The sequence below is a fragment of the Sturnira hondurensis genome, unplaced genomic scaffold (genome assembly GCF_014824575.4).
Source record: "Sturnira hondurensis isolate 20B ecotype Veracruz unplaced genomic scaffold, ASM1482457v3 Scaffold0021143, whole genome shotgun sequence".
Taxonomy (NCBI): domain Eukaryota; kingdom Metazoa; phylum Chordata; class Mammalia; order Chiroptera; family Phyllostomidae; genus Sturnira; species Sturnira hondurensis.
The window spans coordinates 19,399,872-19,416,028 of NW_028093774.1; the positions used below are offsets into that span (position 1 = coordinate 19,399,872).

Consider the following 16,157-nt stretch of genomic DNA (forward strand, 5'->3'; position numbering starts at 1 on the left):
GAGTCGGTTGCTGGAGTTGGACGCGGAGATTCAGATACAGGGGTTGCTGAGAGCAGGTGGTGTGGTGAGGGAACAAGGTGGTGGCATGAGACAGACGGGAGAGAGTGCAGGCTGAGAAGAGAAAGGGATTCAGCTTCCAAATACATTTACGACAGACTCGCAGGGAGACGCAAGGTGCAGCAGCCCATCCGGGTGCCTCTGGAGGGTGACGTCAGAAAGACCAAAAGCTCCTTTCTCCACCTTCCCCTGTGTCAGTGACACAGGCTGAGGGGCAATTCTTCCACCTGCCATTCCAGAAACGAGACACCTGCACCCTGAACTTCACCTACATGTCCGGCCAACACAACTAACAAGGGGTGTTCCAAAAGCCGGAGTTAGAAAACCAACCTTCCAGACACAACGCATGACGCTGAATATGGTGGTTAGGAGAGCGGGCTCGCCGCCCTACTGGCCCTGAGCAAATCCCAGCTGCGTGACCTGGGGCAAGTGACTTCAGGGCAAGTACCTCAGTTTCCTTACCTGTTAAATGGGTATGGCAATAGGAGCTACTTCACAGAACTGTTGTGAGGAAGAAAGAAGTTAATATGTGACATGTGCTTACAGCAAAGCCTGGCGCGTAGTAAGTGCTCAATAAATGTCAATGATTGCTACTTTTACTGTCATTACAACTGCCCGTCTCTGACGCTTATTTTTAGCTTTCTGGTCTCCCCCAAAACTTTCCTTCTAGCAAGCCCTAAAATGATCCCCAGGGAGTCAGGTGTCTTGGAGAAGAGAATCTAAACACTGAGCCCTGAAAATGTCGCTGGCTGCATCGCTTCCACATGTGCAGTGGCTGGCGGGTTTCCTTGGAGGGAATGAGGCCTGAGCGCTTTCCTGGAGGTCAGGCAGGCCATGGACTCAGTGAGTGCGTGGTGAAAGTTTGTATGTGTGCACCCGTGTGCACGTATGCGTGCTAAAGAGCACGCATGGAGCATGGCTCTGAAAGGCGGCTCCCAAACCAGAGCTGCTTTCTGGGGCAGGAGTTGTGCACTCACTCTTCCAGGATCCTGCATTTCTGCAGGCTCATTCACTGTGATCTTTCACACTCCTTGCCCATCACGCAAAGGCTCCATAGTGGCCCATGAGGTGCAGTGCCGTAGAGGGCCTGTAGGGGGCTCTAGAGCTCTTCCATTCCCCATACTCTGGGCTATGAAGGGTACAACGCTTAAAACAATGGTGTGTTTATCCTGGCTGGGAAGAGAAGCCGGGGTTCGCTGGTCCCTTATTTGTGAGCCCTGGTGCATCCATGCTTCCAACAGGCTGTCTCGAGTTTAGCCCCTTGTCCTCCCTACTCTATCATCTAACCCTGATTGGGGCACTTTCCCCGGCAGCAACCTAGGGGAGGCCTCGAAAGGGTCGGCCTCCTGTCCCTGGGAGGGAAGGCGGGAGAGGCCACTGCCTTGGCTTTCAAAGCGCAGCAAGGGTAGCTTCCAACTGCTGGGGTCTCGGCTTCTAGCAGTCCAGTCCCCAGCCTGCCTGTCAGGGACGCATCACGCAGAGACAGTTTCCTGAAAAGGCTGGGCTTACCCTGTTCCTCCCTAAGGCAAAATTCAATAGCTCTGGGTCCTGTGTGAGGAGACCTCATTTGGCAGATTCACTTACCTAATTGCAACTCTATCGATATGTCTGGGTGAGAGAAATCACTTGCACCCACTAACTTCTGAGGATGTGGTCAACTGCACAACTTAATATCAGCAAAAAGTTAAAGACAGTCATTTAAAAAACAGTTTGAAAACACGAAACACATCATCATTCTTTCAGGCTTCATCAAAAACAGAAAAAAAAAGGAAATGTGTTTCTTAATCGGAACAATTTAAGAAAAACACCCCTGGGTAGGGTTGGCAGGTCTAGCTAATACTGCATGGGGCATACTTATGCTAAGAGAATTATTTATCTAAAATCCAAGTTTAACTGGGTGTTGTAAATTTTATTAGGCAACTCTGCCCACAAGACTGAGGACACAGGGATTCATTCAGAGGATATTTCCTATTCATCACCTCCGCCCCAAATCATAATTCCTTCTCTAATCCCCTGTGTTACATATGGAAAGCCAAGCTACATTGATCGCATTAAACAAAGTAATCAGTTCAAGCACCCCAATCTTAACTGCTGAGGACTCTCCTTGTGGGGTTATGTCAGAGGAATAAAAAGTGACTTCCAAAAGACAGCATCAAGAAATTAGTGAGGATGTGAAACCCGTACTGTATGTACCCCCACTATGTCCTGCCACTTGTGAATTAACTCAGCTCAATCTCCACAACCAACCCCGGAGGAAGACACTGTTCGTGGAAGCTAAAAATAGTATCTACAGGTCTAATTTCTGTAGTTCTTGCCAAGGCACGTAAATTTCTGGTCAATTACTTGCCAGGGGAAGAAAGGGGAGGGACACCAAGAAGGACACATCCCACCAACCAACCTGCTCGTTCATAATGCAACGCCAGGTCTGTTGCTGTTTGGTTATGTGCCACTTACACGGGAAACAGTCTTCATTTCAATAAATCATCACTGGCTTGGGGTACGGGATTGTGGGAGAGAAGTGAGTGGGAAACCCAGAGCAGTCCTCAGTAAGTTGGCCTCACAACTGAGGGAGACATGTTTACTCCCCCCCACCCCCCACCATAATAAACAGCTCACTTGCTGTGAATAAAGGCAGGTCCAGCCATTCCAACACTCGGTGACAAGGACATGCAGATTCCAAATGTTCTCTGTAAGAAAAAACACCCTTTCTCCTAATCCTTCTTAAACTCAACAAGACTGATTGGTTTTTATTATTCATGAATTAATTTTTTACTCAGCGTCCAACAAGGGGATTGAAGCTCCAACGTCTCTCACTGGTTGAGGGGGAAAAGCAGGTCTGACCTGGGCACCCCGGCCAGACTTTCACTGGGATCCTCGGGGGCAGGCTGTTTTGTTTGTTAAATCAGTTAATAATCAATTAATAACCCAAAGCTTTGGGCTGTTTTTTTTTTTTCTAGAAAAAAATTGAATAAGAACATAAGTAAAAAAATTTAAGCAGAAAAAAAATAAAGACCCCTGAGGGACCCCGGTACATTAAGTGGCTTCTATATTATATTAGGCTGGTGTATTAGACTGCCTCCTATTTCCCAGACACTTATGAAAAAAAGGGGGGGGCGATGAGGAAGGAGAGGAAATAACAAAGGCAGCGCTGATTTCAAAAGTAACGTGCAGAGGAGCAGATCCGAGTCTGGGAGTCGGAGTAAAGGGTCACAGGACCCAGAGGGACAGCTCCCCGGTTCCCTCCCTCTGAGCTCTGCCTCCAGAGGGCAGGTCGAGGTGCTCAGGAGGAGCAAACAACAGCCTCAGAGAAGCTAAACGGCCAAAAAGGCAATCAAGGGTGGCGGGTGACTTTGCCTCTCTCTTCACACAGCTCCTTTCCCAGCTATTCACATGCGCCAAGCCATGACCACCCCCACCCCCGTCCCCGTCCCCCATGTGCCTTTGGTCTGCAAACAGTGCCCGAGATTGCAGTCAGAGGAACCACAGAATTTGGGGGACCGAAGGGCATGGCATGGCATGGGGCCTCAGTAGCTCGCGGTGGTGGGTTCAGACCTGATACAGCATCCTTTACAAGACACATTCCTCTCTTCGTCGTTCAAAGGCAATACACCCAGCATGTCTCAGGGGGACGGGGGGCATGTAGCCAACACCGTACTCCCTTCTACCCGTCTGTTCCTGTTTCGGAGACCAGGTAGTTTCAGCTCCTGGAGGAATTCAGATGTGCATGTTTCTGTCTGCAGAAAAACATTTCTGTTCGGGGGAAAGACACAGCAACCCTTACCCGGTTACTGTGAGAAACCGGTTATGAGAATTGCTCTGCGCTTTGGGGGAGGAAAAAGCTGCAAGCTGTTATTACCATTATAATTATTACAACCTTCGCACGATCGCTATTATTTCTGTAAAACCGGTGTTCTTTCTGCCAAAACTTGTTAGCTTGACTGCTTAGGTAGACAATGTCAACACACCCAAGAGACAAACGACGGAGTGGGGCTGAAAGGAAAAGGACACACACTGCACTCCGCACGGGTGCTGAAGGGACGTCTCACCATCAGAAGGGAATGTTTTCTGCTCATTGATTGGGAAGGAAAACAGAAGAGAACACCAGCTTGTTTACTCCGCAGCCGCCCAGGCCCCAAACAAGAGCACCAAGTGCCAGGAAGTGAGGCAAGAGGAGAGATTTAAAAACTGGGTTTGAATGAAGTTTGGTGTTTCCCGATGGCCTCACCCATGGCTCCAGTCCCTGTCGCCTTCCTCCTTGGGTAACGGATGCAGCAAGCCTGGGGTTCGCCTGTGAGCAGGGGCCTTTTCCTTCCTGTCCCCAGCACACATGGGAGCAGACCACTGGCAGCGCACCAGGGTAACGGATGGCCGAATCGGACCGGGCGCCCAATCCGGGATGTGCCACTTTGGGACTTCACCCTGCTAGGCGTGCTCAGCCCCTCAAGCCAGCTTGAACACACTCATACACACACATACACACTCCCACATGTGCAGGTAGGCACACACAGACCCACACACTCTATGCTCCATCCTCCGAAACATATACAATCCAAGAGGGATAAAAGGACAAGGTCAAACTAGAGCAACTTGAAATGAAGATAGAGGGAAATAATAAACAAAGACAAAGGAAAATGTGAACTCCTAAGACAAGAGAGAAATCTCCTTGAACACATCACCCCTCTCGGCCCCTCCCTTCCCAGAGCGTTTCCTTCCGAGCGCATTTCGTTTTCCTTTGCCCTTCAGACACCAAGAGCACACGAACAGGACAGTGATGCTCAAAAGCCATTTTCCAGGTGTCTTTAAATATATATATATGCCAGGTAAAAATACTAAACCTATAAATCCAAGTAAATATAAAAATTGTTTTTAAATTAACAACCAGAAGAAGACGAAAAGCCAACTTATAAATTCAAGTTCATTCAAGCAATCAAAGAAAGAACAGCCAAGTTTAAATAACACTCAGTATTTGGGGGGTTGAAACTCCTAGTTTCCTAGATGAAAAAGCTTGACTCTGGCACGTTGCATCCGTATGGTTTTAAATGCAATCTTTCGTAAACACCGATGGTCCGGCGTGAGGCTGGCTGCGGCTGTAATTGGCAGGAGAGGACCCTGATATAGTTTTAAATGAAAATTGATCACATTTGAAGCCAGAAGATAAAAACAAAACCTTGTCAGAGTTTGTTTAACTGCCTTTTGACCTCTGGGTGAAATGACATTGAGAAATAAAATAACATTATCCAGAAAACCATTCCCAGAAAAGGCTCGGTCCTGGACATGCTGAAGGACAATATTGAATAGAATATTTTAAAGTCCTAAGGGAGGCGGGGGGGGGGGGAGAGAACTTCTTGGGGACTAATATGTGTACAGATTAAAGCGACGAACAAGAATGACTTCTCTAACCCCTGCGAAAACTTTCATTGGGGTTTATTTTAACCCCAGCTCATACAAATTTTAATTTAAGACATTCAGCCAATAGATTTTTTTTCCTGCTCCGTCCAATTCCATACTGAACATCCCACGGGCAGACTAACCAGTACGCTTTCCCTCTATTTAAGAAAACATTCAACCCTTCTAGCTACAGACTGCCAATGGCTTCCTCCAGAGAGAGAAGGGGAAGCCGGGAGCCTGGACCAGAACTGCCTGTTTGAGCACCTTTGAGCATGGCCATCTGTCACCCCAGAGAAGGGCAGGACGGCCCTCTCACTTTCTCCGGGCTCTGCCCAGTCCTGCCCAGGCCAGAACACGGGAGAGGCTCTCAGGAAAGGCTGAACTCCTGGGGCTGCAGGGACGGCCTGTCCTCGGGCCCCTCTGTGTTCCCTTTCATACCACAGAACACACCCCCCGCCCTGCACTGGAATATGGCCACAGCCTGACCTCAGCCCAGGCCTGTGTACCACACACAGCAGGGGCTGTGTTTAAAGAGCCCCTGGCCCCTTCTTTCTCCCATTCTAAAGAGGGATAGTGCCATCACACACTCTCACACCCACACTCGCATGCACACAGACCCTCCAGGTGGGGACTCTCCCAGGAACGGAGGCAGCTTTTGATGTGGCTGGGTTCAGAGGTGTCCTCTGCGACAGCAACAAGACAGGGCTTGCCACTCCCTCCAGCCACTGCTTACAAATAAAGGTGCTCTAAGATCCTTACTATTTTAATCCTGATCAGCACAGAAAGGTGCTGCAGACAGGCAGATCCAAGTACACTTGTAGGAAGGGGAAAAATAAAGACCCAGCGGCTCCAGGGTTCCCCATTTGTCTGGTTTTTCAGTGTCTTTTGTTGGGGGCTCTCTGCTCCCAAGGACAAATTGAGCCTGTGCCCTCCTGTGGCTGGCCTCCCCGCAAGTCCCTTCCTGGGGTGGGGACCACTGTGGCCATCCAGCTCTGTGGAACCCAGGAGCCAGGGGGCAGTCACGTCCCCCTGCCCACTGAGCCTCAGGAGCACTTACTGGAAGTCATGTCCCCTTTACAGAGTACCTTCTTCCAAGCAGGGCACCAGCATGTGCCCAAGGTCTTCCTGTCACATCCTTGCAGTGTGCCGGTGAAGTGAGGGAGGAAATGCCCCTGAGCAACCTGCATGTGGGGTCACACTGCTACAAGAGGCAGGGGTCACTTGTCCAGTGGCCTAGGGAAGAAATGACTCCCCAGCTACTCACCCCTCCCAGACACCTCCCTGACATCCCCTCTGACGAAGAAGTCTGGCCCCGGCACCCTGCACCCAGGATAGCTTTGCCATCATCCATGAAAGGTCAGCAGCCTTACCAGAGGCAGCGGGCAGGCTGGCCGGGCAGATCGACTCTCACGAGAGTCGGTGAGAGTCGATCTGCCTGGCCAGCCATCACAGGGTCACTGTGATGCGCAGAGAAGTTGAGCGTCCCAGGCCCCCAGAGCTGGTCTGTTAATTACATTTGCAATTATAAACACCATCCTCTCCCTGCGCAGGGCCCCGGCCACGCCAGCCACACCAGCCACGCCAGGGGATGCTGGGCCAGAAGAAGCCTGTGGGCCCCAGCTCTGAGGGACGACCTCGTGTATGACGGTTCCTGGGGGTCTGAGGCCTCTGGGACTGGAAAAGGGGAGCCCACTAGAGATGAGGGCCTGTCAGGAGCCACCTGCACTCAGGGTCTTTGCTTTATCCCTAGAGGTCAGCAAATGGCCTCAAGGGCAAGCAGGCGGGATGTGGACTCAGACGTGTCTGCTTCCAGCCCATTCCCAAGTTTGCCCCTCCCTGGCTTGCTGGCATGGTCTGTGGACCCTGGACTTGAAGCCCCCTGCTGAGCCCACATACCCTCTGATAACTAAGTGCCTGTGGAGGACACCAAAGGTCGAACACTGAGCCATGCTGGGGTCCCCATGGAAATATTCGGTCAAGACAGAAGCACCCAGCAGAGCTGTGGAAAGTTCTGGCTAATCCTGGGCAGACCTCCTGGTCAAGCTGGACAAGCAGCTGGAGGTGTTCATTTTCGGAAGAATGTCAGGAGCCCCGTGACAGCCGGCAGGTCCGGGAAGGCGTCAGCATGGGGTGTCCAGGGTGTGGTTTGGAGTTCACTTTGAAGGAATAGATTGTGGCCTGAATACCTGCTCTCCCTTCCCCTTGAATTAGAACCACAAATAATTTTAATCATGTTGAGGCAGCCACTAAAGCATTTGGGAAGACAAGTTCCGGAGAAGGGCACAGCAGAACCGTGTCAAAGCGTCCTGCTTCTATCTCTGTCCTCCGAGTTCTCACCTTTGACATCCTGCTCATTCACAGACCAACTCCGTCCCCCGCCCCGGAGTGCACACCTCCTCGGGGTCTCTCTCCCTCTCCCGCCTCAGCCCCTGTGGCCTGCTACACTTGCCCAGATCTTTCCCGTTCCAAGCACTCCAAAGAAACATGGCATTTTGCAGAGGACCGAGGGAGTGCCCAAACTTTTTCAGTGAGTTTAGATTATATTTAAAAACCCTTTGGCAAAATGTCCAATTATTAAGAACATGAATAGAATATGCAGGACAAAGTTACAAGGGCCCCCCTGAGCTAGGGCCGGGGGGCACTCTGAGAAGGCAGGATTGTGACACGAAATCTCTGTCACAGCCACTTCCCCTGCAGCGCTTTCCCCGAGAAGTCCCCTCTGTCCCCGCAGTCTCGGGCTAAATGTAATATTTATTGGTGGGCCGGGTTGTTTCCTTACATACACATATTTTTAAGAAGTTTCTTTTCATATGCCCCAATTACCGGCAAAATAAAGGATTGTTTCTAAAGTAACAGGAATGGGGGAAATAACAGGCTCTGGGAGTAAATTTCCAGCTGATGTCGGGATCTCACTGAGCTGGAAAGGGCCTTACCGGGGACCAGGGCGTGGGACTGGGGCTTCCCCCGCCCACCCTCCCAGTTCGTCGCCCTTGGGCCCGAACACGTCCGGCCTCCTGTCACCCCCTCTTTTCCACGGCAGCCCACGTTTCCAGAAGGGTGGCAGGCTCATGGGTTCATTTCCTAGAGCCCCTCCCTTGGAAAACCAAGACTAATGTCCTCACTCTGATTTATTTTTAAATGTACCATTAAAAATTAATTCCCCCCTTTGTTTTTCTCTGGGTCACTGATTCTGAATTGCCATGTGGCATTTTTCCTACGTGTGAAGCCACATATTTTACCTTTGGGACAATTTGTTCTTTGTTTCTTTAATAGCAAAAAGTGGTCACTGGCAGCCCCCCCCACCCCCAGTTTTTATGCCGAGGGGGTCTCCAGCCAGGCAGGTCCGGGAGACATTTGCACACAGGCACACGCAGGCCAGCGGCGCACTCGCTCCCTCTGCAGCTGATTATATATGTACATAAAATATTGATTAGAAATGGTAATGGAGTCACCTACAGGGTTGGCTCCAGGAAAATGAAAATGCAGGATAGAAAGGTACGAAAGAGTGTGTGTGTGTGTGAGAGAGAGAGAGAGACAGAAAGACAGAGAGAATTTCTCACCTGGGACAGTGAGAATAACACACAAGCATTAAAATATGCCCCCTCTGCCTTGGCTGGTGTGGCTCAATGGACTGAGCACCAGCCTGTGAACCAAAGGGTTGCTGGTTCGATTCCCGGTCAGGGCACATGCCTGGGTTGCAGGCCAGGTTCCCCGGTGCGGGGCATGCGAGAGGCAACCACACATTGATGTTTCTCTACTTTTCTATCTCCCTCCCTTTTCCTCTGTCTAAAAATAAATAAATTAATTAATTTTAAAAAATGCCCTCTGCGCGTTGGCAGGTGAGGAGGGCTGGACTGTGGCCCCACACCCCTGGATTTTCTCACGTCCAGGCATGCGGATCGAGCCACACGGGTAGAAACTGCATGTGCAGAGCACACAAACCCACTCATGCGTATGTTCCCCAAGAAACACCAGCACTGGAATGAATGGATTTGTCTTACTGGCCTTCCAACAAACCAAAAAAATGCTGTCCCGTTTTGTTACTTTCCTACCAATGGCACTAAAGCTACTTGTCACGAAGCACCCGGCTGAGGTCAGAAAGCCGCCTCCCGGCCACACCAGCCTCTGGTGCCCGCAGCAAGCTTGTCCTTGGAGACTGTGTGCCCCTGAACTCCGGCAGGGGTAACACATCACCAGGAGGCACACATCCGCACACTGGCCAGCTCCCCACGCACACGGGACATTGGGCAGGGACGCTTAGCTCCTCGGTGGACACAGTAGGTATATTTATGGGTTTGCCTGTGCCCCATGGAGTGAGAAGCGAATTCTTTGCAAAGAAACCAGGAAGGGCAGTGAATCCCACCCACAGCCAGACTGACTTCATAAATGATTTCCACTTCAAACCCTTCCCAGACACTTGGGACTCGGGCTCCCTCCTTCCCCTGACATTCCTTCCCTCTTGGCCCGCACTTCTCCTCAAACTCAAGCCAGGGTTGCCCTCAACAAGATGAATTACTCAGCTGCTTAACCCTCCGTCTCTCCTTGCTTTCTGGTCAACATAATCAAAGGATGTATTTCCCCCATTTGAGTTTCCACATTTATTATCTACAACTTGAGCCAGGGACACATACATAGATATTTCGAGCTCAGCGGAAGAAGTCAGCCCTGGTGAGAGGGACACTAAATAATTTAAATGTCCACTCTTTGCCCCACTTGGTAATTTTATGTGAGAAAATGCCCCACCGGCCTCAAACGTGGTTCACAGCCTCACTTGCCCGCCCTGAGGTTTCTTCCCCCGCTGCCGCTGCAAGCGCTTGAAGTGCGAGCATCCCGCCGCACCACCCCACCCCCACCCACCAGCCCCACTGGCTGGGATCAGTGTAACCTTTAACCAGAACGAAAAACCACTTTCAAGCTGATGGAAATTTGAATCCATTATAATGAAAGATTCCCCTGATGTTCCAACCCAATCATCACCTTCTGACGCTCTTATCTACATTCTGGCAGTACCGAAAGGACCCTCACCCAGGGAACTCCTAAAACCAGAACCAGAAAGGTCAGCGAGGAAGCTGGGACAGCCGGGTCATCGACAGGAGATGCGGCCGCGAAGTTTGTCTCTCGCGCATGGTCTCCCCGGGGTGGAGGTGGTCTGCGCAGCAACGGGGGCGGGTGAACGCACTTCCTGGAACCCCACATTCATTATCTAGAGTATTTATTTCAGGGATGTCCTGGTTCTTGGGGGGAAGGGTACGAAAATGAAAGGATGGTGGGAGGAGCAGCGACTTTGGTAGTTTAGTTAGCTTCAAAAAAAAGCACGAAGTTGCGCGGGTCCACGAAAACCTCGAGTTTTCATTTTATTATTATTTTTTTAAGCATCGCGAGGGACCACTCTGCGTGCTCCGACACCCGGACGCCGGGACACCAGCCCCGACGCAGCGGGATGCGGCGCGCCGGAGGGAGCCCCGGGCAGGGAGCAGAGCAGGCGGGTGCCCTGGGAGGGAAACCGCGGGTGTCCAGAGCCCGACCCCTGCCAGCCCAGGGTTGGGTGCTCCGGGCAGCCCCCGCCGTTGGGGAGAATCAGTTCTCTACTTTCCCAATCTGCGCGCGCGGCGTACTGCCCAAGCCCAGTGACCTCTGGTTCCTGGGAGTCCAGTTCTGCAGCCCTGGCCACCACCTACGCCCACGCCGCTGGGACCACCCCGGGTTCCCTCTAGGTGAGCGCAGCGCAGCCCGGAGCACGGAAATCTCGCCTGTCTGTTCCGCCGGGTGCAACCTCTGCCAAAATCCGGAACCAACTTTGCCTGCGCCGCAGCTCGAGGCCAGTGTCCCGACTCGGGGGGGGGACGCGGGGGGGGACGCGGGCTGCCCTCTCAGGGCGTGCGGGGCACAGTGCGCCCCGGCCCTGCGCTCAGCACTCCTGCGCGCGCCTCGGCTCCCGAACCTCGCCCCGTGTGCGCCCTCGGGTCGCCTCGCCAGGACTGCCTGCAGTTTCCAAACCGGCGCAACACCCACGATTTCGCTTCCTCGCCGATCATTTTTTATCTCCAGTGTGGAAATAAATATTAAAGTCAAAGGCCCCGCGGGGAAGCTTTCTCAGACGGGGCAGGACATCTCTGCGACTTTGCCGCACCTGTTCTGGGCTTGCTCCTCCCCATTCCACAGAAACTCAAATATTTTCTCTGCGTGAGAGAGAGAAAGAGTGAATGAGAAAGCGCTGCTCTAGAAGTCAGAGTTTGTAAAGAGGGGTGCGGGAAAAGTTAGATGTAGGTTACCCCCGACAAGGAACCTCAGGACGCGTGCGGCTTTCCCCCACCAACACTGCCCAAGTGCCTCCTTGGTCCCGGCCACTTCAAGAATGCCTAGAAGAAGACCTGCGACACCCAGGACGGAGCCAGCCCGAGAGGCAGAAGGACAGGCAGAGAGACCAACGGGGAAGCAGAGCACCTACTGGTTGTGGTAGCCGAGGGGGTCCGGGATGCAGAGTTCTGACACGTCCATCAGGCCTGTTTTCGCATTCCCAGGTGGTAGAGAAGGACCGCGGGGAAATCACGCGGAAGAGCGAGTGAAGGGCACAGGCGAGGTGCGAGTCCGGGCTGGGGCACAGTGAGCGGGAGAAGGCAGAGTGGGAGGAAGCGCCGTGGCGGGGCGAGAAAGAGGCGGAGAGCCGCGCGCGCACAGCCGGGTGTTCCGTCTTCTGCACGCGCTCCTGGCGGGCAGAGGGGACGGGGAGCCGTGGAGGAGGCTCGGGCACCCGAGACTTGGAGCCCACTAACCCTACTGTAGCTTTAAGGCTGGGAGACTGATGTATGGTTTGGCTCCTATTGGCTATCTCTCAGGGGCTGGACTTAAAGTGACAGAATCAAGCTGGGGGAGGGGGAGGGGGAGAGCCTGAGAGACTTCAATGGAATCAGGCGCGCAGGCGAGCTCCCCACCTCCTGAGGAGCAGGAGGACTGGGCTTAAGGGCCGCAAGACCTGCCCTCTCATCGTTGTGGAAAAGCAATTTTTGTCCAGCTGGCTTGTGGCACTGGGGAGGGGAGGGGGAGGTTGAAAGATCTGCTGCTTGTGTACCTGCCACCCTCCATCCTCTCTGTTTAACTGGCTGGTCTAGCAAGCTCACCTCTCAGCCCTTTGGAATGGGTCTGTTCTCTAGATTAAAAATGAGCCCCATGTCTCCACTCTCACACCAAGAATGGGCCAGCATCAGGGACATTCGCAGCCTCCTACCTGTGTGTGGTGCGCGGACGTGCAAAGGGCCAGGCCCGCAGGTGAGGCGCAGCAAGAGAGCAGCAGAGAAACACTTGCCCGCCCAGCTCCCCTCACCTGGGCCAGCTGGTTCTGAACCACTTTCCTACGGCGAGATGCGGGCCTGCGTCTGTAAAGTGCTCTCTGGATGAGTAAAACGACGCTCTCTTCATTGGCAACTTTCAGAGAGGTACCCGGCACACAGACACAGGCCAATAAATTCCCGCCCGCTTAGAAAAATACAATAGCAGTGAAAACAACTAACCTGTCACAGGCACGTGGAGGTGCACAAGTAGACACTTCAACACACACACCTGAATCCCCAGCTAGGAACACACCTGCATCCCTGCGGCTGCTCCCTCCACGAACCCAATTGTTATAGGCTGCCCCTGTACCAGTGCAAGCTATAAGTCATGCCCCAGTTCTTCTTCTGGGGCTTGTCATCTTTTGAGATGTGCCAGCCACAGGGATAATAATCAATTTGATGATTCAAATGAGTGTGGGGAGGGAGGTAGGGATAGAATTATTTAAAAGGGGAAAAAAGCCCTCAGGAGAGACCACCACCTTATTCTCCTGTATTTTACAGAAGACAATGAGCAGTAGGGGGGGGGACATAATTTTTTCATCAAAATAATGTCTAAATGGAGAGTAACTCCAGGCAGTGTTCAAGCACTTCAGGAATAAAAGCAGGAGGGTTGTGAGAGGCCCCAGGAGGGGCCAGCCTCTCGGGAGGAGCTGGGGACTGGGCAGCAAGACGGCGGCAGATGATACTTGACTCGGATAAATGGAGGCGCGCGCAGGCTGGGACGCAGCTGACATTTTTCATGAGTGCCGAAGTGCAGGAATGCGGGGTTCTCCGCGCACGGGGCTCAGGCAGGTATCTCAGAGAGATGGATGCAGATGTCTGCTCTGTCAGCAGAACCCCAGCAGCCCTGGGTTTGGGTTTTGTTTTAACTACCTAAGTACTGGGTCCCATTAGAGACGGAGAGGGTGCAGAGACACTCACCTTGAGCTTCTACGCTACCAGCATATCTGGCCAAGACCTCAGTGCCGGTTTCGCTGCATCCTTTCTGATGCCAGAAACCCCTTCTCCACGAGCACAGCAGCCAGGGGGCACTTTGTAAAACACGCACACACAATGTGTCCTTGTTGCAGTTCAGAAAGGGGTCCTAGTCCTTCCTGTGCCCTACAGGGAAGGCCCCACATGACAGGTCCACATACGTCCCTCCGCACTCCTCCTCGGCCCATGCCATGCTCCCCTCGGTCCTTGCATCTGCCACCTAGAATGACCCTCCTTCCAGACCACAACAGAACCTTCTGCTGGTCACTTGGCCTCAGGTTATTTACCAGTTTGCAATGAGGTATATGTGTACCGGTATGAGCGATACTCCCCCACTCACAACATGCTTGCACACACTCACTAGACTGGAAGCTCTGTGAAGGCTAAGCTTGGGTGAATTGGTAAACTGTAGCAGTTTGGGGTGGGGCGCCAGAGCCTGCCACCCCAGAGGGGCTGAGGCCCTGGCCAGGTGCAGGGGATCAGCTGACTCCTCGCTTGGCGTGGGCACACCATTTTTAATGGGAGACAGCACACTCGGTGGAGCATGACAATAAAGCGTCACAGCCTGGAGCCGTGAAGGCAAAGCCACTGGGGACAAATGGGGAACCGGGAGGTCTGTGTTGGCGAGGAAGCCGGCCGATGCCTGCACACAGTCACTGTCTGCACCACCTCCCTTTGGGGCTTTAATGGATTTTCCTCCAGGGCCAGAACCAGGCCTGCAGACCCAGCCCTCCCCAGACTGCCCTCCTCCGCTGTGCCCGTCCAGCCTCCTCAGCCCTGGGGCAGAGTTCTTTCTCCTTTGCCTCCAAGGCAGGCTCAAGCCTGCAGACCCTGCTACAGTGGAGATAAGGGCCCGCCAGCAGAGACACTCCCGGCATCCGGTCCCTGGCAGTCCCAGGCAAACATGGCCAGGTCACCCGCGGAGCCCATGGGAGAGCCTTTTCCCCACTCTGTCTGAAGCCAGTTCATGGGGGACAGGATTCCTTCCCAAAGCCAGGGCCAGCTTCCATGCTGCTAGCTGGAGAGGCAGCAGTGTGGGGGAGTAAGAGGATGCCTGGATCTAGTCCTGACTACCCCGTGTGACCTTGCCAAAGTCGTCTCCTCCAGGAAACCGAGGTGGTGCAGGGGGTGGAGTGAGATGGGCAGGGCTCTTACGTCCCTTCAAACCTGAGCTTCATTCAACCAACCATCACTTTCTATCTTCACCGCTCACCTACAGCAGGGGCTATTTGTAATCCATTCCAAAAAAATACTCTAAGCCACCCCCTTCACTGTGCTATGGCACCTCCAGTACTGGCACCCCCAACTGGGCAAGCCAGCCAAAAGGAAATGGAACACAGTAACTGCAGAGTATACGGGGACAGCAGCTCGCTCTGTTTTCAGGACAAACTCCCTTAAATAGATATTTATTGCTTTCACAGAACCTTATGGGTAAGAGGGCTCAGGGGTCATTTAGAACCATTGTAAGACTTCATAATTAAGGGAGTCTGTGAGTTTCTCTGTGTGGTGACGTGACCTACCCAAGGTCACACAGCGAGTAACTAGCAAAGCCTGCCATCTGTGGAGTGTGACTGATGTAACTCCCGCATCTTCGTACACACTCCTCTTCCCTTTCCTCCCCCTTCCCTTCCCCAAGTTCAAGCTCTGTCCTAAGGAGGAGGAAGCCAAACCACTGGCAACACCCACACATCACCTGGGAAACGGTGGGGGCCTGGGCTGCTGCCCACTCTGTTCCCCCAAACCATGCTTCCCCAGATACAAAGGCTTTCCCTGTGCGGTGACTGGGGGGCTCGGGTCCACACGAAACACCCCCCTTCCCTTTCTAAGTCTTCAGAACGGGCTCTCCTAGTGCCCGCCCCTGGGTCTCAAGGGCCAGCTGAGCGGCCTGGTGATGGGCCAAGCAGCTGACCCCGGCACCGCGCCCCTCGCCACGGGGCTGGTGAAAATCCCCGCCATTCAGAGTCCGGTCTTGGTGTGCTTCTTCCCTCTCTTGAGACTGCCTCCCCGACACCCGCCATGTCTGCACACATAAGGCAGCAGCATGCAGGATCCCTTGAGGCCCTGACTCCCCTCCCTGTGATGTGACACTCACAGCCCCACAGAGGTTTTTTCCTCACCTTTCAAGCCAGGCAACTCAGTGAGAGCTGGTGGACTCAACAGGGGCCCCAGCAGGGCAAAGGTCTCCATGGCGGCACCATGAAAAGGTGAGACCCACCAGGAACTTTTGAAGAGCCGGCCACAGGCTCCATAAGTCCAGTGACCGTGGGACACTGTTTGTTCTGTCACACCAGCCCTGTCCCTCACCCTTACCCACACTCCCTGAACCCAAGTTCCGAGGTGAGAATGATGCCTTGGGAAACGCCCAAGGCGGGAAACTGCGTCTTACCACCAGCCCAGGAAGAGCGGGAG

The 16,157-nt window shown here is 53.2% G+C and overlaps 1 protein-coding gene across 3 annotated transcripts in view; it reads right to left on the reverse strand.

The window, feature by feature from the left end:
* Window positions 1–16,157, reverse strand: part of ESRRB (estrogen related receptor beta) — a 162,130-nt gene that overhangs the window by 91,454 nt on the left and 54,519 nt on the right. Inside the window, exon 1 of one of the 3 annotated variants that reach the window (XM_037031176.1) lies at window positions 11,894–12,246. The exons of the other annotated variants lie outside the window; for them this stretch is intronic. Within the exon in view, the coding sequence (XP_036887071.1) occupies window positions 11,894–11,943 (50 nt within the window). The 5' untranslated portion in view covers window positions 11,944–12,246. Of the gene's footprint in view, window positions 1–11,893; window positions 12,247–16,157 lie in introns of those variants that run through there. 3 annotated transcript variants of the gene reach the window in all.